Source organism: Arachis hypogaea, chromosome 19 (genome assembly GCF_003086295.3).
Source record: "Arachis hypogaea cultivar Tifrunner chromosome 19, arahy.Tifrunner.gnm2.J5K5, whole genome shotgun sequence".
NCBI classification, from domain to species: domain Eukaryota; kingdom Viridiplantae; phylum Streptophyta; class Magnoliopsida; order Fabales; family Fabaceae; genus Arachis; species Arachis hypogaea.
Window position 1 is genome coordinate 14,495,417 of NC_092054.1, and position 26,098 is coordinate 14,521,514.

General features: G+C 36.5%; 3 protein-coding genes and 1 non-coding gene across 6 annotated transcripts; all 4 read left to right on the forward strand.

Moving 5' to 3' along the window:
- Positions 1-489: 489 nt before the first annotated feature.
- Positions 490-598, forward strand: LOC112781431 (small nucleolar RNA R71). The gene has a single exon (XR_003192208.1). It is a non-coding gene; the product is annotated as a small nucleolar RNA R71 (small nucleolar RNA).
- A 1,545-nt stretch (positions 599-2,143) lies between these two features.
- Positions 2,144-6,108, forward strand: LOC112777355 (uncharacterized). Of its 3 annotated transcripts, none has more exons than XM_025821706.2 (4): positions 2,144-2,969; positions 3,043-3,154; positions 3,264-3,378; positions 5,532-5,777. In XM_025821706.2, the coding sequence occupies exons 1-4, from the start codon at positions 2,880-2,882 to the stop codon at positions 5,647-5,649; spliced, it is 435 nt and encodes a 144-aa protein (XP_025677491.1). In that variant the 5' UTR covers positions 2,144-2,879; the 3' UTR covers positions 5,650-5,777. The 3 variants fall into 3 exon arrangements, with proteins under 3 accessions (XP_025677491.1, XP_072085128.1, XP_025677492.1); XM_072229027.1 differs by having other exon boundaries at positions 2,163-2,969; positions 5,474-6,108; XM_025821707.3 differs by lacking the exon at positions 5,532-5,777 and adding an exon at positions 5,092-5,435 and having other exon boundaries at positions 2,163-2,969.
- Positions 6,109-9,583: 3,475 nt separating this feature from the next.
- Positions 9,584-13,024, forward strand: LOC140182149 (uncharacterized). Its single transcript, XM_072228275.1, has 5 exons — positions 9,584-9,653; positions 10,085-10,254; positions 10,328-10,439; positions 10,549-10,663; positions 12,759-13,024. The coding sequence occupies exons 1-5, from the start codon at positions 9,584-9,586 to the stop codon at positions 13,009-13,011; spliced, it is 720 nt and encodes a 239-aa protein (XP_072084376.1). The 3' UTR covers positions 13,012-13,024.
- A 6,937-nt stretch (positions 13,025-19,961) lies between these two features.
- LOC112775485 (mediator of RNA polymerase II transcription subunit 17) lies at positions 19,962-25,562 on the forward strand. The gene is made up of 9 exons (XM_025819119.2): positions 19,962-20,238; positions 22,006-22,212; positions 22,400-22,604; positions 23,020-23,133; positions 23,329-23,414; positions 23,676-24,060; positions 24,173-24,631; positions 24,708-25,007; positions 25,094-25,562. Exons 2-9 carry the CDS (start codon positions 22,118-22,120, stop codon positions 25,427-25,429), a joined length of 1,980 nt encoding a protein of 659 aa, XP_025674904.1. The 5' UTR covers positions 19,962-20,238; positions 22,006-22,117; the 3' UTR covers positions 25,430-25,562.
- Positions 25,563-26,098: the final 536 nt, after the last annotated feature.

A 26,098-nucleotide genomic window follows, 5' to 3' on the forward strand; every position in this document is an offset into this window, starting at 1 on the left:
GGTGATTTTTCCACCCCGGATTGTAGGTCTGAGAATAGGGATCATTATTGGGGTTTCTAGGAGAACTCCCCATGTAACTGACTTGTTCAGAAAAGGATTGAGCATAACCATAATTATCATTTTACACAAAATTACCTGTCATGTCATAAGAGACCTCTTGAGGTGGATTTTGGGTGTTGATAGCTGAGACTTGCATGCCACCTATCTGTTGAGTAAGTAGACTTATTTGCTGAGACATAAGTTTATTATGAGCAAGAAGAGCATTAAGAGCTTCTACTTCTATAACACCCTTCTTCTGAGGAGTCTCAGAGTTCACAGGATTCCTGTTAGATGAGTATAAATATTGGTTGCTAGCAACCAATTCAATTAGCTCAATAGTCTCCTCCGGTATCTTCTTCTTGTGCAATGAACCACCTACAGAATTATCTAAGCACATCTTGGACATTTCACCCAAGCCTTCATAAAAGATATCTAGTTAGGTCCATTTGGAGAACATGTTTGGAGGGCATTGCCTAGTCAGTAACTTGTACCTCTCCCAAACTTCATAAAGAGTTTCACCATCCTTCTGCCTGAAGGTCTGAACCTCCACCCTAAGTTTAGTCAGCTTCTTTGGTGGGAAAAATTTAGTAAGAAACTCAGTAACAACCTTGTCCCAAGTATCCAAACTCTCCTTGGGTCGGGAATCTAGCCATAGCTTTGCTCCATCCCTCAGAGCAAACGGGAAGAGCATGAGTTTGTACACCTCTGGGTTCACTCTATTTGTCTTCACAGTATCACAAATCTGCAGAAAATTAGAAATAAATTGATTTGGATCTTCGTGGGGAAGATCATGATACTGGCAGTTTTGTTGCACCAGAGTGACCAATTGTGGCTTCAACTCAAAGTTGTTCGCAACTATAGGAGGCACCACAATACTTTTTCCATAAAGATCTGCAGTAGGAGCAGAGTAAGAGCCAAGCACTCTCCTTTGCTGATCATCCCCATTCGGATTTGCCACATTGGCATTAACAGCATTATTAGGATCCATAGTGGATTCTGCAACCTTGTAAAGTCTTGCTTGTTGTAAATGCCGCCTAAAAGTCTTTTTAGGTTCAGGATCAAAGTCTAAAAGAGGTTCCTTGTCTCTGTTCCTGTGCATAAACAGACAGAAAACAAGAAAAGATGGGAATCTCTACGTCAGAGTGTAGAGAATTCCCAGTGAGGTAACCTGTGTGAAAGAAATAAAATAAAAGATACAAGAAAATTAACTCTAAAATTCAAAAATTACTTATTAAAATAGAACAAAAAATTTCGAAATTATTAGGCAGATTAAATAAGAAAAATTAAAATAAGACTATCTAGGAAACACCAAACTTAATTTCAGAAATTAAGAAAAATATTAGTGCTATTTATTTATTTATTTATTTATTTTTCGAAAATAATAAAGCAAAATTTAAATAAAATTAAAACTAAAATGCCTAATCTAAGCAATCAAACAATTAATAGTTGTTAATCACTATCAATCCCCGGCAACGGTGCCAAAAACTTGGTGCGGATATTATAACTACAAACTAACCGGCAAGTGCACCGCCAAGACTTTTGAGAAGTCCTATTTTGAACTAATCTCAAATCATATATTTATTTATATTTTTAATTTTCATAAATTATCTTATTGAAGGTAATTAAAGGTAGTTTTGATTAATTAAATTTGAAATAAATTAAGGTTTTTATCCAAACTCTATGCTTATGGAGTATTTCTCTATTTACAACTTAAAGTTCTAGAAATCTAAAAATAATGAGTTTGGGCTATTTAAATTAAGATTTTATCTAATTTTATAATTATTGAGTTATTTTATATATTTAAATTGTAAAGTTTGTAGTTGTGAAATAATAAGGATTTTTATATGATTTGGACTAAATAATTAATATTTTAAAATATTGATACTACTGTTTTGGAAAAACAAAGGATTTAAGTATATTATTTCTAATTATTTGATTTGGACATTTTATTGAAAATAATTTGTAAAATTGACGAGCAAATAGTATTTTCTATATACAATTAATGTTGGATTTAACTTGGGTTTCGATTATTATATTATTCCCAATTTTATTTGAAATTACCAAGTTACCCCTAACCCTAATTTTCAAAATAATAAAACCCTAACCCAGCCCGGTTCCCTTTTTCCCCACACCCAGTAGCCGCCGAAGATCCCCCTTTCCCCTAACTCATCAAACTCGTCAGCAAGCACCCAAGGTTTCCTTTTTATGAAAGAAAGAAAAGAAGAAAGAAAGGGGGGAGCTAGGAAAGGGAGCGCCGGTATGAGAAGAGAGAAAGGGACGGCGCCGGCGGGCGTCACTGCCGCCGCGCCGCCGTGTTGCACCGGGGAGGGTGAGAGAGCGAAGAACAGGCAAGAGAGGGAAGAGAGCTGCGCCAGGAGAAGAGAGGGAAGGGAGATCTGAGGGGAGGAGGTGCATCGCCGGCCTGGTGCCACTGTCGCCGTCGCGTCCTGCCGTCCCTGCCACTATGAAGCCGCGGAACTAGGCTGAGGGAGAGGGAGGAAGAACGAGTGTGGAGAGCTCAGCCGCGAGAAGGGGAAGCGCGGGTCTGACCCGTCGCCGCCGATCCGTCCCGACCCAACACCATCACGAGGAAGCTGCCACCGTGGGGTGTGTCGCCGTTGAGGAGCCGTCGCCGCCAGATTTGCCGCCGCCTCTGTTCGTTGCGCCGTCACCTCTAGCCGTGCCGCCGTCCCTACGCCGTCGCAGAGCAAACAAGAGAGAGATCTGAGGCTGAGTTGGGAGTCTAACCATCATGCCCAGCCGCCGTTCGCGTCGCCGGCACTGCCTCCGTCGGAACTACCGCCGTAGGTGCCGCTGCCGGAGAAAGGAGCTGCGTCTCCATGACTCTGACCGCCGGGAGTGGTTCTGTGACTTCTGGGACCACCGCCGGAGCTTCTGGCCATTTCTGCCGTCGCCAGAAAACTCTGCCGGTAAGGGTTTTGAATTTGATTTTCATTCGTTTAAAATTCTGGAAACTTTATCGTTTGCGTATGTGGGTTTCAGCCACCATTGCCGAAGTCCGGGTCGCCGCTGCCATTTGAGGTGGCTGTCGGGCTGCCGCCAAGCCGGTTTAGAGACCGCCGCTGTTTCGGTTCAGCCGTTCCTTCTTCGTTCGGTAAGCGTCTCGATCTGAAAGCCCTCTAGTTACTGCTTCATTATACGTTGAGGTGTTGTAGCATTCGTTGTTATGAGAGTTAATCTCGGGTATTATATGTTGTGATTAGAGTGGTTGTGGTTGCTGAGAAAGCGGGTTGGAGCTGAGGTTTTGACTGCAGTCGATTCGGGTCAATACGAAAGGAGTCAGTTAGCGAGTTTGGGTTGTGATTTCAACGTATCGAGGTAGGGGATTTTTATACAAACTGATTCATTTTAAAGTGGAAGTTGTTATAAATAGATATGCTGTACAAAATGTATTTCTGGTGGTTATGTGAGTCTTATGAATTGTCTGGTTTTATCTTGAATGAATATGGGTGCTTGTTTGATTGTAACAATGTCTGATTTTGGTAAATTGGAGATTTCTGGATTGGTTGATTTGAATGATTTTTGATAATTTGAAAGTTGAGTTTTGTTTTATTGGAAACTGATTTAGTCTTGAACCTGTCAGAAAGGATTGATGATTGGTTTTGTTGGGACTCGAAAAAGGTGGCAAAGTCCAAGTTTTAGGGGAGATGCTGTCGAAATTTCTAGAAAATCTGAGATTTTGATTGGAATTGTTATTTTGGAAAAGAATGAATTATGCTTTGACTTAAATATTTGAGAAATAAATTATGTTTGAACTTGCCTTAGTAGGAAAATCTCTATATCTTGGATGTAATTATTAAGAAAGGAATTATGCCTTAAAAAATCAATTTAAATATGAAATTTTTATGTTTTGGAAATTGATTTACGTAAATAGATTTTGGAGGGGGCTTTAATGGGTTTAAAATAAACGTGGTTTTCAATTAATCTATTTCACTTTACGACATTTAGGAAGAGCTTGAAGTATTTTCTGGAACTTTGATTTATTAAAATTGAAACACTTCCCGAGCCCTTGGAAACAGATTTAAGAATGAAACTGAAATTGGTTTTCGGTTTAAAAATGATTTGGTTTTGGCTTAAGTTTGGTTGGTTTTGAAATTGGTTCGGAATAATTGGAAACACGATTTGGTTTTGGGTTTAAACCCTATTCTATTTATTCAACTCAAGAAGTTAAAGTTTCGGAGGTTTTCAAGGAATTTAAGAAATGAGTTAGGTTATTCTCCCCTAAAGTCTTGAGACTCCGCTGAGGAATCTTACGACCAAATCTTGATTTAGAAATGAATTATTTTGAGTCTTTCAAAGAGATTTTGAACTTGGCATGGTTTTGAGATCTTTGGAAGTGTTGGAAAGATGTGGAAAGTGGCTCCGTTTTGAAAAGTGATTCTTGGCTAGCTGTGATTTGACTACGTTTGTTACTTAAAAGTAAATGGGCCAAGAATGATTTTGAATTAAGATTTTGGGCCTGATTGATTGTAGATATCATCAAGATTGATGAGTTATTGTTTGGTAGGCATAAGGGCCGGGTTCGTCCCACTTATGCTGATAGATTTGATAATTGATGAGATTGTTGATAAGTCGTTTGTGCCTGGCAAGGACGGTGGTTAATCCCCCTTGTCGAGGTTGCGGTGCCCGCGTAAGGATGGTGGTTAATCCCGCTTACGTGTAGATGTGAGGTCGGAGGCAAAGTATCCCGCTCACATCCTTTCGGATCACAGGAGTGTGCAGGCACTGACATCCTGGACCGTGTGGCGGGCACGTTATCCCAGAGGGTTCCCATTTATATGTGATCGAAAGGCAACATTCCCATGGGAATGTGTCGGGTTGGCAATTGAACCGACAATGTGATATCACAGCCAGTAGGACAGGCATTCATCATTTGCATCTATGTGATATTGTTTGGGTGTGCATATTGTATTTGGTTTGTCTATGTGAATACTTATGTTAACTGCTAACTGTTATACTTGTTGTAATTGCTCTTGATTGTGCTTGAACCACATTAATTGTGATTGTGTTTGAATTGATTGGTTTGTGAAGAGTTGGTTGCTGATCTAGCTGTTTGGGCCGGGGGCCGTGTTGGATTGGATGGGCTTGAGGCCGTGATTGGTATATTGAGTCCTAGTTCTGTATAAAGTATCTGATCGGTTCAGCATAGACTTAATGAACTTATGCTTGGGACGGGATGATCATTTATACCGCGTAGGTAACTGCTTTCATGATTGCGGTCTAGGAAAAACTTTTCAGACATTTTTTTTAAGGAAAAAGGTTTTGTGTTAGAATATTTGAGAAATTTAGCAAGTCTTCAAAAAGGAATTTTCTGGATTTCGAATGTGAACCTATGATTTTTGGAAAGACTCATAAGACGAGCAATGATCACTGAACTCTAAGAATGATCTTATCTTTACGTATCTTGTTATAGCAAATTCTGTAATCCTATAGTGAGAACAAGCGAGGACGACGTTCTCACTCCCCTACAGGTTATTCCTTTTCAGGATATGGAAGGCGAAGCTTCAGGAGAGTTATGTTTATTTTCTATTTATTCGGTCTTTTTGTATCACCGTAGCTATTATTTTTCCCTCACCTTTATCTTTATGAAGCTTGTAAGAGGGATAGGAAATTATGATATGTATAATTGTAAACTAGTGTTATGTATATGTATATATATATATCTTAAGGTTATATCTGAATTGTATGTACATGTATGTTTAGGTTTTCACGAAAAAGAGTTATCGAAGTGTTATGCGGTTTTAAGTTTTAAACAGGCTCATATTTTAGTCTTAAATATTATAAAAGTCGTGGTAATACTCGAGCTATCAGAGTGGCGCAGCCGGAAGCGTGACATTTTGATAGTTAGGGTGTTACATTTGTGGTATCAGAGCGGTCTTTCCTGTAGAGCCTGAGGAATGGACCGACTATGCTTCAATTGCATACTCTGAGCGTTTGTCATGTAATAAGTCTTGTTGAATGACGAGAATTAGAGCTTTATGCACATGACTGTCTATTGATTAATGCCATTAGTCTTGCGTTGCATAATTCCTGATATTAAGTTTGGCCAGCTTAATACTAGTGAATTATGTATATGAAAGCACTGATGGGTTATCATAGATGATATACGAGTTTTGAGTAAAGTAAATCGCGGGTTTTGGAAACGTTAGAAACTATTTCTCGAGGTTACTCAGTTATGTGCTTTGGATTCTGTTGGATGTCGTGTGACTTATTGTTTCTTAGCCTATTTTGATGTTCTTGTCAATTCTTTTGGGAAGCAGTTTGATGTTTTCAATCCTATTTTTCTGTTCATATGCATTCTTCTTGATTCTAAATTGCATATGCCGGTTTGAATTTCTTGGTGTATCCGTCTTTCTCTGTTTGAGCTCTTTTCTTGATTCATGTAATTTTTAGACATGATTTTGAACTTGTCTTGATGTAACGTGTCTTTTTATGTCCTTACTTCTAGTCTTTAAAAAAAATGATGATTCAGTTTTTCTCTTAATTGACTATATTTATAACCAATTTTCAAACTTTTATAAAATCGCTTTTGATTTGATATACACCTATCTATATAAAACTTTGAAAATTCCTTATGCAATTTAAAAATTATATTTCTAATACCTCGCATGTTCTTTTACTGGTTTACGGAACTACACTTACTTTAAATACAATTTGACTTTTCAAAATAATTTTATTATGGTCCCTATACGTAACTTTATTTGATTACGTACTTAGGTATTTTTAAATTCTTAAAGGAAAGGCTTTTCACTTTATTTCCAGTTAGTTTTCGTTTGACAAATTGACTTTAATTTAGTATGATACATTATTTACGTAATTGTTGTTCTTTTGAAAATATTAGGTTCATACCTTTCCTCTCAAGTATGGGCTAATTCTTTAAGCTTGTGTTTCTATGGTCATGATACTTGATTTTGTTTTTAACTACTCTTTTTCTTTTATGAACACCACTAGTAGTCGCAGTTTTCCTTCTCTTGTGAATTTCATGCTCCTCTAAGTCAACTTAAATTGTTTCTATCTAGTGTGTTATTTGTCCTCCCAATTGTCCTTCTTTAGTCAAAGGTTCTTTCTTGAAAATTCACTGTTGATTGAGTTGTTTTTCCTGACGAGTGTTGCATCATTTTGAACCAATGAAAAGCTTGTTTGGTGTCCCATGCTTCGTGGATCTTGTTTGGACTCCCTTGACTTGAGATCCTTTCTTGTTTGGTCTAATTCCCTTTTAAGTACATCTTAATACTCTTGAATATTCTTATGTAATGGCAATTTCAAGTGTATTCTTAGAGTTTTGATGTGAACTTTTGAAGCAAGTTTTAGATTCTCTTAAGAAACTTAAATCAATTCTTCTCGCTTAAAAATTGCATCCATAGTTATCCTTTAAATTGGAAAAGTTATTTTGGAGTTGACATGCATTATTTTAAATAAAGTTTTGAAACCGACTGATAAGTAAATTTTTACCTCAGGGTTTCCTTTTCTAAATAGAGTTTAACTTGTTCCATATTTGCTATAAAATTTTATACACACTTGTTTGAATTTAGACTTTGAGAGTTCTTGAACAAACGTTTGATTTTCTTACAACCCTGCCACAATATCAGTGTATACTTTTAGCTGATTGAGTACCTAAATGTCTTTCAGGATTTTCGAAAGATTATTTTGGCCTTAACCTAATTGACTTTCAATTTTCAACCCTCACCTATTCTATCTTTTACTTGGAAACTATTTGGACAAAACGCAATTTAGTTTTCTTTTAACCATATTGCAGTTTTGATATATGTTTATGTTACCCTTTTGTGAACTGCGAGTTACATACTTTTCTTTTAGCACAGGAGGTTTCTTTCAGTTTTTCATTCTTTATATTAAAATGTATTATGTGAACTTGATCAAAAATTTTAAATCTTGAGAGTGTCATCACTAGCTTTAGTTGACCTTCTTCTATGATTTTATACTTGTTAACTCAGCTTGATTTAGTTCCAAATTACTGTCTTGCTTATCCTTTTGTGTTCCTATCAGTTGTCTCTGATTCATGAGTCATCTTTGAGGTTGTTAAACTGAATTTCTTTCCAATACTCTTCATCGATTGTACATCCTTGTTTACTTGTAGATTCAACAATTCTTTCAGAACTCTTGCGGAGATTATCCTTGTTGTTTGTCCTTCTATTTCAAAGTCTTTTACCTTTCTGAGTAAACTCGAGAATTGTTTTGATGTCACGTGCGATCTTTAGGTATAGTAATGCGATGCATAGTTCTTTAAGGCCTGTTCGTGGATACGGAAGGTGAAGTGGTAAGAGTGCAATGTTATGAGAAGTTATGGGAGTTTTGTTTCTCGTGGAAGAGTCTGCGGATGTTAGGTTTGTGAACGGTTATGGAGTTGTGAAGTGATTGATGGAGTTGGGAAGTGGAAGTTTCGAAGGGGTAAGAGATCTGTGAGGAAATGTTATATCCATTGTTTTAATACCAACTTGTCTTGTAGCCTTTTGCCACATTAGCTATAGCTCTGCTTTGTGAACGCCTATCTTGACTTGCACCTTATATTGTTTCTCCTAGCTTTTGTAAGATTTTGAAACCATATAACCTTTTGCATTGAGCCTATCTTGTATCCTTCACCTTACACTATACCTTACCTTTACATTTAAATCTTATGGATATCAGGTATTTGAACTTATGTATATATATATATGTGTTAAGATCTCTTACTTTTCTAAAAGGTATTTAAGGCTATGTACTATATTATGTATTACTTTAATTTTCGAGGACGAAAATTTTTATAAGGTGGGTGGAATGTAAGACCCAAGACTTTTGAGAAGTCCTATTTTGAACTAATCTCAAATCATATATTTATTTATATTTTTAATTTTGATAAATTATCTTATTGAAGGTAATTAAAGGTAGTTTTGATTAATTGGATTTGAAATAAATTAAGGTTTTTATCCAAACTCTATGCTTATGGAGTATTTCTCTATTTACAACTTAAAGTTCTAGAAATCTAAAAATAATGAGTTTGGGCTATTTAAATTAAGATTTTATCTAATTTTATAATTATTGAGTTATTTTATATATTTAAATTGTAAAGTTTGTAGTTGTGAAATAATAAGGATTTTTATATGATTTGGACTAAATAATTAATATTTTAAAATATTGATACTACTGTTTTGGAAAAACAAAGGATTTAAGTATATTATTTCTAATTATTGGTTTGGACATTTTATTGAAAATAATTTGTAAAATTGATGAGCAAATAGTATTTTCTATATACAATTAATGTTGGATTTAACTTGGGTTTCAATTATTATATTATTCCCAATTTTATTTGAAATTACCAAGTTACCCCTAACCCTAATTTTCAAAATAATAAACCCTAACCCAGCAACCCGTTACCCGACCCGGTTCCCTTTTTCCCCACACCCAGTAGCCGCCGAAGATCCCCCTTTCTCCTAACTCATCAAACTCATCAGCAAGCACCCAAGGTTTCCTTTTTATGAAAGAAAGAAAAGAAGAAAGAAAGGGGGGAGCTGGGAAAGGGAGCGCCGGTATGAGAAGAGAGAAAGGGACGGCGCCGGCGGGCGTCACTGCCGCCGCGCCACCGTGTTGCACCGGGGAGGGTAAGAGAGCGAAGAACAGGCAAGAGAGGGAAGAGAGTTGAGCCGGGAGAAGAGAGGGAAGAGAGATCTGAGGGGAGGAGGTGCGTCGTCGGCCTGGTGCCACTGTCGCCGTCGCGTCCTGCCGTCCCTGCCACTATGAAGCCGCCGAACTAGGCTGAGGGAGAGGGAGGAAGAACGAGCGTGGAGAGCTCAGCCGCGAGAAGGGGAAGCGCGGGTCTGACCCGTCGCCGCCGATCCGTCCCGACCCAACACCATCGTGAGGAAGCTGCCACCGTGGGGTGTGTCGCCGTTGAGGAGCCATCGCCTCCAGATTCGCCGCCGCCTTTGTTCGTTGCGCCGTCACCTCTAGCCGCGCCGCCGTCCCTACGCCGTCGCAGAGCAAACAAGAGAGAGATCTGAGGCTGAGTTGGGAGTCTAACCATCCTGCCCAGCCGCCGTTCGCGTCGCCGGCGCTGCCTCCGTCGGAACTACCGCCGTAGGTGCCGCTGCCGGAGAAAGGAGCTGCGTCTCCGTGACTCTGACCGCCGGGATTGGTTCTGTGACTTCTGGGACCACCGCCGGAGCTTCTGGCCATTTCTGCCGTCGCCGGAAAACTCTGCCGGTAAGGGTTTTGAATTTGGTTTTCATTCGTTTAAAATTCTGGAAACTTTATCGTTTGCGTATGTGGGTTTCAGCCACCATTGCCGAAGTCCGGGTCGCCGCTGCCATTTGAGGTGGCTGCCGGGCTGCCGCCAAGCCGGTTCGGAGACCGCCGCTGTTTCGGTTCAGCCGTTCCTTCTTCGTTCGGTAAGCGTCTCGATCTGAAAGCCCTCTAGTTACTACTTCATTATACGTTGAGGTGTTGTAGCATTCGTTGTTATGAGAGTTAATCTCGGGTATTATATGTTGTGATTAGAGTGGTTGTGGTTGCTGAGAAAGCGGGTTGGAGCTGAGGTTTTGACTGCAGTCGATTCGGGTCAATACGAAAGGAGTCAGTTAGCGAGTTTGGGTTGTGATTTCAACGTATCGAGGTAGGGGATTTTCATACAAACTGATTCATTTTAAAGTGGAAGTTGTTATAAATAGATATGCTGTACAAAATGTATTTCTGGTGGTTATGTGAGTCTTATGAATTGTCTGGTTTTATCTTGAATGAATATGGGTGCTTGTTTGATTGTAACAATGTCTGATTTTGGTAAATTGGAGATTTCTGGATTGGTTGATTTGAATGATTTTTGATAATTTGAAAGTTGAGTTTTGTTTTATTGGAAACTGATTTAGTCTTGAACCTGTCAGAAAGGATTGATGATTGGTTTTGTTGAGACCCGAAAAGGGTGGCAAAGTCCAAGTTTTAGGGGAGATGCTGCCGAAATTTCTAGAAAATCTGAGATTTTGATTGGAATTGTTATTTTGGAAAAGAATGAATTATGCTTTGACTTAAATATTTGAGAAATAAATTATGTTTGAACTTGCCTTAGTAGGAAAATCTCTATATCTTGGATGTAATTATTAAGAAAGGAATTATGCCTTAAAAAATCAATTTAAATATGAAATTTTTATGTTTTGGAAATTGATTTACGTAAACAGATTTTGGAGGGGGTTTTAATGGGTTTAAAATAAACGTGGTTTTCAATTAATCTATTTCACTTTACGACATTTAGGAAGAGCTTGAAGTATTTTCTGGAACTTTGATTTATTAAAATTGAAACACTTCCCGAGCCCTTGGAAACAGATTTAAGAATGAAACTGAAATTGGTTTTTGGTTTAAAAATGATTTGGTTTTGGCTTAAGTTTGGTTGGTTTTGAAATTGGTTCGGAATAATTGGAAACACGATTTGGTTTTGGGTTTAAACCCTATTCTATTTATTCAACTCAAGAAGTTAAAGTTTCGGAGGTTTTCAAGGAATTTAAGAAATGAGTTAGGTTATTCTCCCCTGAAGTCTTGAGACTCCGCTGAGGAATCTTACGACCAAATCTTGATTTAGAAATGAATGATTTTGAGTCTTTCAAAGAGATTTTGAACTTGGCATGGTTTTGAGATCTTTGGAAGTGTTGGAAAGATATGGAAAGTGGCTCCGTTTTGAAAAGTGATTCGTGGCTAGCTGTGATTTGACTACGTTTGTTACTTAAAAGTAAATGGGCCAAGAATGATTTTGAATTAAGATTTTGAGCCTGATTGATTGTAGATATCATCAAGATTGATGAGTTATTGTTTGGTAGGCGTAAGGGCCGGGTTCGTCCCGCTTATGCTGAGAGATTTGATAATTGACGAGATTGTTGATAAGTCGTTTGCGCCTGGCAAGGACGGTGGTTAATCCCACTTGTCGAGGTTGCGGCGCCCGTGTAAGGACGGTGGTTAATCCCGCTTACGTGTAGATGTGAGGTCGGAGGCAAAGTATCCCGCTCACATCCTTTCGGATCACAGGAGTGTGCAGTCGCTGACATCCTGGACCGTGTGGCGGGCACGTTATCCCAGAGGGTTCCCATTTATACGTGATCGAAAGGCAACATTCCTATGGAAATGTGTCGGGTTGGCAATTGAACCGACAATGTGATATCACAGCCAGTAGGACAGGCATTCATCATTTGCATCTATGTGATATTGTTTGGGTGTGCATATTGTATTTGGTTTGCCTATGTGAATACTTATGTTAACTGCTAACTGTTATACTTGTTGTAATTGCTCTTGATTGTGCTTGAACCACATTAATTGTGATTGTGTTTAAATTGATTGGTTTGTGAAGAGTTGGTTGCTGATCTAGCTGTTTGGGCCGGGGGCCGTGTTGGATTGGATGGGCTTGAGGCCGTGATTGGTATATTGAGTCCTAGTTCTGTATAAAGTATCTGATCGATTCAGCATAGACTTAATGAACCTATGCTTGGGACGGGATGATCATTTATACCGCGTAGGTAACTGCTTTCATGATTGCGGTCTAGGAAAAACTTTTCAGACATTTTTTTTAAGGAAAAAGGTTTTGTTTTAGAATATTTGAGAAATTTAGCAAGTCTTCAAAAAGAAATTTTCTGGATTTCGAATGTGAACCTATGATTTTTTGAAAGACTCATAAGACGAGCAATGATCACTGAACTCTAAGAATGATCTTATCTTTACGTATCTTGTTATAGCAAATTCTGTAATCCTATAGTGAGAACAAGCGAGGACGACGTTCTCACTCCCCTACAGGTTATTCCTTTTCAGGATATGGAAGGCGAAGCTTCAGGAGAGTTATGTTTATTTTCTGTTTATTCGGTCTTTTTGTATCACCGTAGCTATTATTTTTCCCTCACCTTTATCTTTATGAAGCTTGTAAGAGGGATAGGAAATTATGATATGTATAATTGTAAACTAGTGTTATGTATATGTATATATATATCTTAAGGTTATATCTGAATTGTATGTACATGTATGTTTAGGTTTTCACGAAAAAGAGTTATCGAAGTGTTATGCGGTTTTAAGTTTTAAACAGGCTCATATTTTAGTCTTAAATATTATAAAAGTCGTGGTAATACTCGAGCTATCAGAGTGGCGCAGCCGGAAGCGTGACATTTTGATAGTTAGGGTGTTACATGAAATATGTTTGGAGAAACAGTTAAGGCTTCAGAGTTATCTATTTTCTGGATTGAATTTTCTTATTAATTTATTTTAATCATGCAAGATTTTCAATTAATGGCAAACTAGATGTGACTAGACCCTAATTCCTTAGACCTTTCTAGTCTCCTCTAAAATTCACCAACCGCCAATTCCTTGGTCAATTAATTCCGATTAGGGTGTGAAGTTTAATTCTAGTTATTATGCTACAAAAACTCTAATTACTCAAATATAAAAGGATTATATGTCACGTATCCCGTTAAGTCCAGATAATTAGAAGTTTAGGAGAAATTGTTTTCAAGCTGTTGTTCAAGTAAAGAGCTTTTCCAAGTTATACAAGAACTCAATTAGAAAGAGGGTCATACTTTCGTTCTACCCAAATTCATAAAATAAAGAATGAAAATAATTCTTAAATATAAATCAGTACATGAATTAAAATAGAAAAACAATAAAATCAATCCATACAATAGACAGAGCTCCTAATCTTAACAGTGGAGGTTTAGTTGCTCATGGTTCAGAGTGAAAAACTAGGATTTTGATAAAATGTATTTTGGTTGAGATGGAATGGGATCCCCCTTTTGGAATAATTCCAATCCCTTTTATATCTAATCCTAATTAATTTAAAATCTATCTTCTAAAACTAAAATAATATCTTTTTCTATTTTAAAATAAAAGTTTAAATCAAAATTAATTAAAGCAATCAGCATGTCTTTAATTGATGGATGGGGACCACTTGCTTCGTAGGGTCCACGCCTAACTTGGAGTGGGCATAACCATTTGAGTGAATCTTCCTTGAGTCTCTGCTATCCCTTGGCTCTAGTCTGTGTTTATGGGCCGAAAACTGGGTCGAAACTTGGCCTAATATCGCCCCCAGCGTTTTCTGCAAATTCTGCACGTGGCGCATGTCACGCGTACGCGTCAGGTACGTGCACGCGTCGCCCTTCGCTGTCATCTTCTTTAATTCTTGTGCTGCAGAAACTCCATCAAATCCAGCTGAATGCTACCTAAAATAAACAGAATTGCACAAGACTCAAAGTAGCATCCATAGTGGCTAAAAGATAATCAATTCTTGATTAAACTCAACAAATTAAATGCAAATTCACTAGAAAAAGATAGGAAAGATGCTCACGCATCAAGAACCTTGTGTTTGAAAAGTGCTGATGGAAGGCTGGTAAACTATCGAGAAGTTATGAAAGTGAGGGAGTTCATAAGGGTGGTGAAGTCGAGTTTTGAGGAGATGTTTTGCCTGTATTCTTGTAAAAACAAACAAAAAAGTGATTTTGTTTTGAAAACTTGATTTTTATATATATTTATATTAAGAAATGATATTTTTATTGGAAATCTGATTTATAAACCTATTTTAAAAAAATGATCCTATGTTGAAAAAGGTCTGGTTGCATATTTACTTATATTGAGAAAATGGTTTTATATTTAAAGTTTGAGTTATAAATTTATACTAAAAGATTTGGGTTACATATTTACTCATAATTGAGAAAATGGGTTTTTGTATTAAAAATTTGATTTATTGGAAGTGATCTTTGAGGATTGAAAATGGAATTATATTATTGAATTTGATTTGTTTGAATTATCAAGAAATGTTTTTGAGAATTGAAGATGGTTTGGTAGGGACCCTTGAAAGGTGGCAAAGTCCGAATTTTAGAGGAAGGACTATAGAAATTTTTATAAAACTCCGAGGCTTATTTAAAGCGTTATTTAAAAGAAAATTGAATTTAAAAACTATATTATTTGTTTTTGATTTGTTAAGAAAATAATAAATTATGCTATGATTTTGAATTATGGAGAAAAGCATTTTGTTTTGAGATCATTTATTAAGAAAATGAATTTTTCTTTAATTAAACGTTAAAGAAGTTTGGGTATTTGGAAATTAAAAGTTTTAATGCTAAGACCGAAAGTATACCTATGAGGTGATGTGGAGGTAAGAGTGATTGATTATTTGGTGATGCGGAGGTATGTGTAATTAAGCGATGATGCGGAGGTACGTTTAATAATGTAGGTTATGTAGAGGTATGTGTATGTAATTAGTGATGTGGAGGCATAATAAAGAGAAAGAAAATAAGAAGGCATGTATGAAAGATATAACTGGAACGGATAATGAATCATGAAAAGTGTATGTCGAATGGGTCTCGTGCCAAACTGCTAATGCGGAAGTGCCCGCCTGACTGATAGCCTAAGGTTGCTAATGCGGGAATGTCCGCCTAACTGATAGCATAATGTATGTTGAATGGGCCTTGTGCCAAATTGCTAATGCGAAAGTGCCTGCCCAATTGATAGCCTGAGATTGCTAATGCGAGAATGTTCGTTGACGGAGGAAAAATATCGGTAAAGATTTTCACAAAAATTCGCGTTGCAAGTATAGTTCTAAACCGACAATTAAACCTCAATCAATGTTTAAATTGTTTGTCACTTAAGCAAACCCAGTAAAATTAACCGAAGTATTTAAACTTCGGGTCGTCTCTCAAGAAATTGCAAGGAAGTATGTTACTATTGGTTATGAAAAAGTATTTTTGGGGTTTTTAAATGTTGAACAAGGAATGTAAATGACAAGGAAATAAACTAACAACCAAGGAAAGTCCTAGCAAGGATTGAGAATTAGAATTCCTATCCTTATTATCATCATCAATTAGTGAAGCCTAAGCCAACCAGCAAGTCTCAATCACCAATCAACAAAAGAATTTTGATAACTCAAGAGTCTCTAATTGATCAATCCAAGTCAAGAACATAAAAATCTAATTTAAAATCCAACCAAGCATTTTATCAAACACTTGGAAGGCATAAAATAAAAACTTAGAAAACTAACAAGACATAGCAAAATCTAAAACTAACCAAAGCAAAGAAATAACAATAACAAAGCAATTGAACAATAAGAAACGTGAAACATAAATTGCATTAATGAAAATTGAGAGTAACACATGAACTCATAAACTAAATTAGCAAAATAAAGGAATCAATGAGAGAAGTAAATAACTAAAGTACTAGAACAAATAAAAGTAGAAGAAAACTAAGTTAAAGTAAGATGGAAAGCTGAATTGGAGAAGAAATAAACCTAAAAATCCTAAAACCTAGAGAGAGGAGAGAGCCTCTCTCTTTAGAAAACTACATCTAAAACCTAATAATTGTGAATGAAAGTGTGAATGATTGATTTTCCCCTTCCAGCTCCACTCTGCAGCCTCTAATCTTCACTTTCGGGCTTGAAACTGGGCCAAAAGCATCCCAGAAATTGCCCCCAGCGTTTTCTGATAATTGCAGCACATGACGCTCTGTCACGCGTGCGCGTCGGTTGTCTTCTGCATCAGTCACGCGTAGGCGTCGCCCATGTGTGTGCGTCGCTGCTAGCTTCTCAAAACATCAATTTCCTGTATTCCTTCCACTTTTGCATGCTTCCTTTCCATCCTCTAAGCCATTCCTGCCCTATAAAATCTGAAAACACTGAACACACGCATCACGGCATCGAATGGTAATAAGAGAGGACTAAAAATTAGCAAATTTAAGGTCAAAGAATCATATTTTCAATCATAGCACAAAATTAGGAAGAAAAATGTAAAACATGCAAATTATATGCATAAGTGTGAGAATAAGGGATAAAATCCACTCAATTCAACCTAAAATGTACCACGAAATAGTGGTACATCATTTGCCTAATTGATAGCCTGTCTCTTATCGTGATGCCAAGATATCCTAATTGACATGAATTCTCCCATGATGATAATTGTGCCTAACTGACATGGTAAATAGACCATATTTGGGGTTCACCCTGAGTAACGTCCGTTTGCGGGTAGACAACCGATGCATGAGCTCATGGCTTGCTTAGGACTGACATGCATCATATTGTTTGCGTATTTGTATTTGATTGTGTTTATCTTGTTGTATTTTCTCTATGATTGTGTTGTTTGCTTGTGTCGTTTGCCTTGATGACTTGCTTGTGTGCTTAATTGGTTATTTTGTTATGCTGCAAACTTAGTAATGTGATTTAAAGAAAGGGACTTAAACGGCTTTAAGTAAGGCTTAGGAGAAGTTTTAAGGGTTTAATAAAGAGAACAGTTTTTGGGATACGAGTTAATTATTTGTATTTTATTTCTTTATTCTCACGGCATTCACTTTTTCTACTAAGAACATGCGAGGACGACGTTCTCACTCCCTACAGATCTTTTGTTTCAGTGACAGGTTCAGGGAACCCTTGACAAGGAGCCATGACCGGTTCATAGAGTTTTATATATATGTATTTCGTATTTTTCTGGATTTTGGTTTAATATTAGGTTTTACTTTTCCCTCGTCATTTATTGTTCTGGAAATTTTCAGAGGGATAGGGCTTGTATTTGAGAATTCTGCGATAAGTCTATGTATATAATGTTATGTGAATATATGTATCTTTGTGATTAAGTGATTAAGAATAAACCTTTCATTTTCATAATTAAAGTTTCCGTTCGAACTTGCAAAGGCTCGATATTAAATAAAAATAGTATAAAATAAAAAGGGTTTAGAAGTAAGTGACACGTGAACTTTTAGTGCGATAATGAGGTGCTAAAAGTTAGGGTGTTACAAAAGTTGTATTTTAAGATTTTGTTTTATGAACTATGATTTGCTATGTTGTATTTCTGGACTTATAATCTTGGATAAGATATGTTTGTGTGTTTGTAATAATATTTTGTAGTTTATTTTTGTTTTTTGTTTTTAATTTTTTACTATAATTTTCATATAAATATTAAACATAGGGAGATGGGGAATGGGGCCCCGCAGGAAACACGGGGATGGGAACAATTACCCCCATGGCGGGGACGAGGATCAATTCTGGGGGTGGGGACAGGAGCAGGGAGACATCCCCCACCTCCGTCCTGCCCCATTGACATCCCTATCTAGGTGATTTCGAAAGGGAGTAGACACGATATATTGTCATCAGCTATTAACTCATCCCATCTGTGGTCGTTCTGTAAAGTTCTGAAGCTGCATACGAACATGAGACTTCTAATGCTTCTTCAAATCAACATGTTTGTGAAATGAAGAGATTTGTTAATTATATACTGATATTGGAAATGAAAATGTTAGTTCTGCTGTTGGTGATGATTCAGAAGTTGAAATTTTAGATGATCTGTTGATTACAAGTACTGATGACGTTCTCTCTCATTTGGTAGAATTTTCATATCCAAATTTGTTGCAAAACATGTCAGATTACAGGTATTTTTAGAGTAGGGAAATTCTTGCACCTACGCTTGAGAGTGTCGAGAAGGTAAACGATTTCGTCTTGACAATCTTCCTAGGGACAAAAAAGGAGTATCTAAGTTCTGATACAACATGTCAAGCTGATGAGAATGAAGCTGTACAGCAAGAGTGATTCACACCAAAGTTCCTAAATAATATCAAATGTTCGGGACTACCAAACCACAAGTTGACTTTGAAGCCAAGAGTCGCTATAATGCTATTGCGAAACATAGACAAGACTTCAGGTTTGTGCAATGGGACAAGGTTAATAGTTTGGGACGAAGCTCCAATACTCAATAAAAATGTGTTTTGAAGCACTTGATTAGACACTCAAGGATTTTATGTCAGTTACCAATTAACATAAGACACATAAACCATTAGGTGATAAGGTTGTAGTTCTAGGAGATGATTTTAGACAGATACTTCCGGTGATTTCGAAAGGGAGTAGACATGATATATTGTTATCAGGTATTAACTCATCCCATCTATGGTCATTCTGTAAAGTTCTGAAACTGTATACGAACATGAGGCTTCTAATGTCTTCTTCAAATCAACATGTTGGTGAAATGAAGAGATTTGCTAATTAGATACTTGATGTTGGAAATGAAAATGTTGGTTCTGCTATTGGTGTTGAAATTTCAGATGATCTGTTGATTACAAGTACTAATGACGCTCTCTCTCGTTTGGTAGAATTTGCATATCCAAATTTGTTGCAAAACATGTCAGATTACAGGTATTTCAGAATAGGGCAATTCTTACACCCACGCTTGAGAGTGTGGAGAAGGTAAACAATTTCGTCTTGACAATCTTTTTAAGGATGAAAAATGAGTATCTAAGTTTTGACACAATATGCCAAGTTGATGAGAATGAAGATTTATAGCAAGAGTGGTTCACACCAGAGTTCCTAAATAACATCAAATATTCGGGAGTACTCAACCACAAGTTGACTTTGAAATCAGCTGTAATGCTACTGCGAAACATAGACAAGACTTCATATTTGTACAATGGAACAAGGTTAATGGTTAATGAATTTGGTAACAACGTAATTGAAATAACGGTAGTGACCGATAGAAATATTGGTGATAAAGTATACATTTCAAGAATAAATTTGATTTCTTCGGATTTATGATTGCCATTTAAGTTTTAACGAAGACAATTTTTAATAACAATGTACTTTACAATGACTATGAACAAGAGTCAGAATCGATCATTATCATATATAAGATTTTATTTGTCAAAATTAGTATTCATTCATAAATAACTTTATATTATTTTATCAAAGATTAAAAGTCGTAATGATCTGAAGATTTTAATTTTAAATGAAGACGTTAAACCAAAATCATTAACAATAAATATTATGTTTAATTTTTTTTTAATAATATTTATATTTTAATAATATATTATAATTTATACTTTTATATAAATATTTATTTCAATATAAAATGTCATTTTTAATTTATCATCTCAAATTAAAATTTAAGCTCGTCCGACCGGTTTAAACACTAGCAACTTATAATAAGTGTCACGCACAAAACCGGTTTAAACCCATCAGTATCTTTTCTTTTCTCCTGAATTCAAACAAAACAAATCTGAAATCCCTAAACTCCTCTTCTGCCGCCGCGGCCGCCTTCAGCCACCACCGCTGCGTCGCCAGCCCACTATTGGTGACCTCGCAGGTTCACTCTCTTCTCCACCTTCCCCAGCTCACGAAGAAGGGATTAGAGGAAGATGTTATCGTTGCCTTAGGTTTTCTCTCCGCTGCTCAAGTCCACCGAACCCAACCCCCATTCAAAACTTTTTTGGGTACGATTCATTTTTACCTTACATTTCTTTTTTTCATTTTTCTGCTTCTAGGCACGATGCAAGTCACCGCCATGTTTCATATTTGTTCTCTACCCTTAAATTCCTTTTCTATAATGCATATAAGGCGTCTTTTCTCCCTGGGATGATATTTTACACGGAAGACGGTTGGTTGGAGTTCTAGCACTGTTAATATTTCAAATTAGTAGTTAGTACATGATTACTTGAACTGTTGAACATGTACATTTTGTTCGCCTTAGTACTAATCTTTGATTAGGTTTCGTAATTTGACTAGGTGAGCTGGTTATATAGCCTTATATTAAGTTAAAAGTGAAAAAGCTTTGTCTAGTTGGTCTAAACAGAACACAGCAAGGTGCATTGTTTTACACTCGTTGAGGCTTTGCTCTGGGTATACAAATCAATTTGTGTTAACTTTTTATGACCAAGTCGTGAGTGACGGTTGATGATAGTTTAGAAGAAAAAGGAATTCTAGATTAGTTTCTTATTCATGTAATATTGCTTGCCAAATTGTATTATATATGTTGTTCTATGCGTGAAAATTGGTGATCTACTGCCATGGTTTCTTATGAACAGAAAGTTCAATAAAATAAGTAATTGTTGTAATTTAAATTCCATTGAACTTGTGCGATGAACTGAAATGTTTCATTGGTACTAATGCACCCTTATGGTGTGTCTTCTGATTCTTTGTGTCCTTATTTATGGTACAATGATGATAAAGACTAGCATCATTTTAGTCTAACACGCATGATCTTTTTTTGGTCTAAAATGCATGATCAAGACATGTTGAAAGATTGGAAAACTATGCTTTATAGATATATCTTTTTTGTTTTGTTTTGGTTTTGTATAGGGGTTTTTGTCCATCCAAAAAAGAAAAAATTATAGAGCTCAGTTTGGATCTTGGATTTGTCCAAAATTGGTCTGATCCAATTTTGTTTTCACCCGTATTTATGTTAGTTGATGTCAAAGTAAAATATGGAAGAAAAAGAACTTTTTAATTAATAGATATACAAAGTTTCTACTTTTTGGATTTAATGCAAATGTATAACTAGAACTGAATCCAAAATTTTTTGTTAAGCTAGCATAACCCTCTTCCAACTGAAAAAGAAAATTTTAGGTCAACATAACATTTTTTTAACTTTTGGATTTGGCTACTACTATTTAAAAGATTTAGAGAGAAGGACAAATAGGTCCTTGACCTTTTGATCTGCAAACATTTAAGTCCTCGAAAATTTAAAAATACATTTAAGCCCCTGATCTTTTCAAAACCTGGACATATCGATCCATCGTGTTCACTTGGGTCTGTCAGACTCAACGAAAAAATCAAACGTGGCTCTGTTGTATTGACCTGGTTGTTACGGATGCACACGTGCGAGAGTTTTTAAAATTAGACAAATTAGACTCAGGGATCGATGTGTCCAAATTTTAAGGAGGTCACAGACTTAAATGTATTTTTAAATCCTTAGTGACTTAAATATCCACAGACCAAAAAGTCAAGGATCGATTTATTCTTTTCTCACAGATTTAATTTTTTGAAAATTAATGAGTTGTGATGTATTTTGTGAATAATAATTATTTTTGAGTCTTGAAAAGATAATATACATTTTCCTTTTTTTTTTTTTCTGGTTGTTGGGTTATGATTGATATTCTCTTTTTGCATTGGTTGTTTATTTTAGTCAGACAAGGGCACAAGGCTTTGTTGTTATTATATGGTGGTTTATTTATTTCCCTTTTTTGTTTTTGGTGATACAGTTTATGTTGAAGGTATTTTCATTTGAGATTTCACTTGAGACATACTTTCATGCCCCTTCTTGGAGATAAGGTTTTGTAGAATTTTCTGGGAAATTTTTATTTTCCAAGAAAAATGGAGGAGGGAACACAATTGCAAGTCTCCATCGACAAGCTTCCGATCAAGCGCTTGGAATCCATCGAAGAAAATGGAATTGAACGTTTCCCTTCGTATGCATCTTCTTCTTTCTCCTTTTCATACTTTTTCTCCCCCTATTTTGCTACTGTGTATTACTGTATTAGCTTATTTTGTACTGGCAGCGTTTTCGAAAGTAGAGCTAGTAGCAATCTAAACCCTAGTTTGTGCTTGCAATTGCTAACGTGACACCCTTCTTCAATTTTGTGTGGTTTCTTATAGAGATGTGGATTATGATGAGAAGCGGCTCTCGCTCATTAGGCGAATTGATTTCGCTTGGGCAGTTGAGAAGGATGACGAGGAGAAGAACAAGAAGCAGAAGAAGGCCTCAAAGGAGGCCTCAACTCCATGGCAATGGCAGAGCATGGTGGAGAATTTGCAGTTAGCTCATCAGGAGCTCTCTGTCATCATAGATCTCATCAACACTGTGAGTAAATGAACATCACTTCTAGGAACTCTTGTGATATGTTTATTTTTTCTCTCTCTAAATACTTGTTTCTAATAATGTAAGATTTACTTGAGGCATTCGGAGCATGTTTTTGATGAACAAGTTTGTGAATTGAAGAAGATATTGTGTTAGTTTTGTTCATCTAAGAATGAAATGAAGTTTTGAAATAACACTTTCAATGGCAAGTTACAGTGCCAGAGGAACTAACAATCACAAGTTCATTACGAAAAATATTGTTTCATGGAGCGAAATCCTTCATGTATAATATCTACTCTAGATGGTGGCTGCTATTTAAATATTCTCTGTGATATTGTTTTTAGAATGCGGTTGTATATGTTGCAACTTGTGAGTAGGCTAACAATATAGATATTTTTGTTCTAATTATTGTGTTTAGGTGGAAGCAAACGATGCGGTAACTGTGGCTAGCATGACAAGGCCGAAACTATTATCTAATGAAGCTTTGTCCGACCTGGCTGTATCTGCTGCCACCAAGCTGCAATGTTACCGTGTAAATTTTCTATCTTTTAGCCTTTTTAATTGCAATTTCATTGATTTTCAATTTTTTATGTTCACACTAGTATGCGATGGGGCAACCAAGTCTTGTATAACTTCATTAACTTGTCAATAGCAGCCACAGCTTCTTTAGCTTTTACTTGGAATCTGGGACATGTAATCAAGTTTGCAAACTTTCTTCTCTTTGCAGCATGTTGGAAAATATTTCAAGCAATCTGCCAAAGCTTTTGAACGGCAGGTTGCTCGAGAAGCAAGGTTTTATGGTGCTCTTATTAGGTAAATCTCTGGTACTGACAAGAAATTTAACATGAAGTTTTGGATCTTTAATAACCATGTTAAAATTCTCTTCAAAAGCTGTTAAATAACATAGAAGATCCTTGTATCAATAATTCAGCCTTGAATTAAAGAGGAGAATGATTTTTACTAGCTTCTTTCGTTTCTCCTCTTTGCGTTTTTTTTTTTTTTTTTTGTGGCAGTAAGATGATTGTTTCCTACCTTGCATGACTTGTTAATCCATATCCTGATATATGCACACAGGTTGCAGCAAAATTGGAAAGTAAAACGGCAACGCCAGGCAGCTATAGCTCCAGGAAGTGAAGGCTTTACCTTTGATCTCTTTGATACCTCGTATGACCAGGGTGCAATATATCGGTCATCTTCTACGTCCACTGTTCGTGTCAATCATAATCCAGCTGGAATGCTGGCAATAAATGTCTCTCCCAATTCATGCCACTCTCTCCAATTCGGTTTTGTTGGTGCACAATCAGAGGAAAGACTGGGGAAATCAGAAGAACACAAATCCGACTTTTCAGATGAGCATCATATGGAAGAAACTGACAAAAAGCCTTTGAATGATGAAGAGTGTGTTAAGAAGACACATTCACTTCTTCGTGAAGTACATAAGGCAATATTCAATGAGCAGGTGGATTTTTACTTTCACAAGTTCTTGTTTTTGAATTTGTGTGTCTAGTTTGTCGAATTTACTACTTTGACATCTCCCTGATGCTTTATTGTGTTGGTACTTTTGCATCAAGGTGTTTGATCTGGTCAACCGTGAAGCATTTAATGCGTCTACAGGTGTCACTGTGACTGGAATACGCGAAAATTATTTACAGTTAAGCTTAGGTCAAGGAACATCTGTGTACTTGTCATTAGTACCCTCTGATCAAGATCGTTCTGCAGTTGAGGGTGAATCCAATAATGATGTTGAGAATGCAAATTTACCAGAATCATCTGATGAAATGGAATGTGATGCCAAACATAACACCTGGAAGAAGGAAGAGCAATTTCATCATTCTACCTGCTATGAGATTTACATTCAACAGATTTTTCATGATTATATATTTGGGAGAGGTAGTGAAAAGCCAGTTTCTTCCGGAAGTCGTTTGTCCGGTGCACAGGCAAAGGATGGATCAGGTCTTCTTGGTCATTTTTTCATGTCTTTGGCTCATAGGATATTTTCAATCAAAGTTCTCAAGGAGCTGGAAAATGTGGTAATGCTCTTTTGAATTTGACTTTTGGTGCTTATTAAATGGACATGATGTTTAGTTAAGTATTTGGTATTTACAGGCATGCAAGGTCCCATATCTCCAGTTAATTTCTAATCCCACATGGAATTCTCGGGCGTCATCTTGGACGCTAAACATGGAGGTTCCCCAGTCCATTATCAGAACATCAGATTTTAATGAAAAAAATGCTTCGAAGCGACAGTTTTGGACCAAGGTCTTGGTAAATGATGACTGCATCAATGTCAAAGCAGAAGGTTCTCCTAATGTATCGGGCCTTTTCAAGGGAAAGGCCGAGGAAACCCACACGATAAACAGATACGACTGCAACATAGCTGATCTCGCCGTGGTTATTTTGCAACAGGTAAAACTAATAGAAAAGGAATCGTTGTCATTGCAAATTCGCAATTGTCTTTCTTTCCTTCTTATTTATTAAGAATGCGATCGCAGGTTGCAAGCCAAATCATTAATTGGCTCTACCATGAAGCTATGATGGTTGGGATAAAAGCGAACAGGGACTTCTTAAGCTTATGTTTTGAGCTGGAGCAGGGCGAAACACTTTGCCTGATTGCGAATGTGGACCCAGAAGACATTGAAGGGTGTATATCATGGTGGTTGGTGATGGCGGACAGTTTTGCAGAGGAACAAAAGCTTCATATGAACATGAACATGAATGATGGTGCATCTGAGTATAGGAAATTCCTAGGTCACTTGTCTCTTGAGTTGTTATACGCGACGCTAATGGACTTGGTTGGCTTGTGTTGCGGCGGTGGTGGTGGCCATTGAAGTTGTATGTAGACTGTGTATACGGTTTTCTTGCACTTTTCAAGTGAAACTCGGCAACCAGCAGAATATGATTATGATTTATACCAAAGATTCATCATCTTAAATATCTTAGTAATTATCAATATTCACGTAAGTGTAATAGTCTTTGATTTTACAGTAGTTAGAATTAGAGTCGGTATATAGAAAAGAAATCTTGATTGAAGTACTTAGAATTAGACTCAGTAGTTAGAGTTAGTAGAATAAATAGAAATATAAATATGGTAGTTGCTCAAAAAAAAGAAATCTTGATTGAAGTATATAGAAAAGAAATAATTAGGTAGAACTCGATCTTTAATTATAGCTGAGCATTTTCTTGAAGGGCAGCTAGGACTTGACATGTATGTGAAGCTTAAAATGCACAATGTTCTTGAGCAAATTGTTGTTACTTACAAAAGAAAGTCCGTGGTCGATGTTATAACTTATAACCTTTCCTCCAATTTAGTGGTTAGGATTGGCTTTTTCTAGTGTAACCGGAGAATTCTAACTTGGATGAAGAATCTAACCATCACTTTAAATCACTTGAGTCTTCAGAAAAATAATCTCCAAGGTATATTCTATTTCACGTTAAAGAATCTTGCATGTCTTAAATTATTTGGAAACTGGTTACTCAAGTTTGACATGTTCTCAAAG

Bases quoted from the DNA above. Each gene is read 5' to 3' on its own strand.
- LOC112775485 (XM_025819119.2), top strand. From the start codon at position 22,118: ATGGAGGAGGGAACACAATTGCAAGTCTCCATCGACAAGCTTCCGATC. The intron at 23,415-23,675 runs GTAAATCTCTGG...ATATGCACACAG, and splicing joins TTTTATGGTGCTCTTATTAG to GTTGCAGCAAAATTGGAAAG. The intron at 24,632-24,707 runs GTAATGCTCTTT...TGGTATTTACAG, and splicing joins TCAAGGAGCTGGAAAATGTG to GCATGCAAGGTCCCATATCT.
- LOC140182149 (XM_072228275.1), top strand. From the start codon at position 9,584: ATGAGAAGAGAGAAAGGGACGGCGCCGGCGGGCGTCACTGCCGCCGCG. The intron at 10,255-10,327 runs GTAAGGGTTTTG...TGTGGGTTTCAG, and splicing joins GTCGCCGGAAAACTCTGCCG to CCACCATTGCCGAAGTCCGG. The intron at 10,440-10,548 runs GTAAGCGTCTCG...TGTTGTGATTAG, and splicing joins AGCCGTTCCTTCTTCGTTCG to AGTGGTTGTGGTTGCTGAGA.
- LOC112777355 (XM_072229027.1), top strand. From the start codon at position 2,880: ATGACTCTGACCGCCGGGAGTGGTTCTGTGACTTCTGGGACCACCGCC. The intron at 3,155-3,263 runs GTAAGCGTCTCG...TGTTGTGATTAG, and splicing joins AGCCGTTCCTTCTTCGTTCG to AGTGGTTGTGGTTGCTGAGA. The intron at 3,379-5,473 runs GTAGGGGATTTT...ATCTTGTTATAG, and splicing joins TGTGATTTCAACGTATCGAG to CAAATTCTGTAATCCTATAG.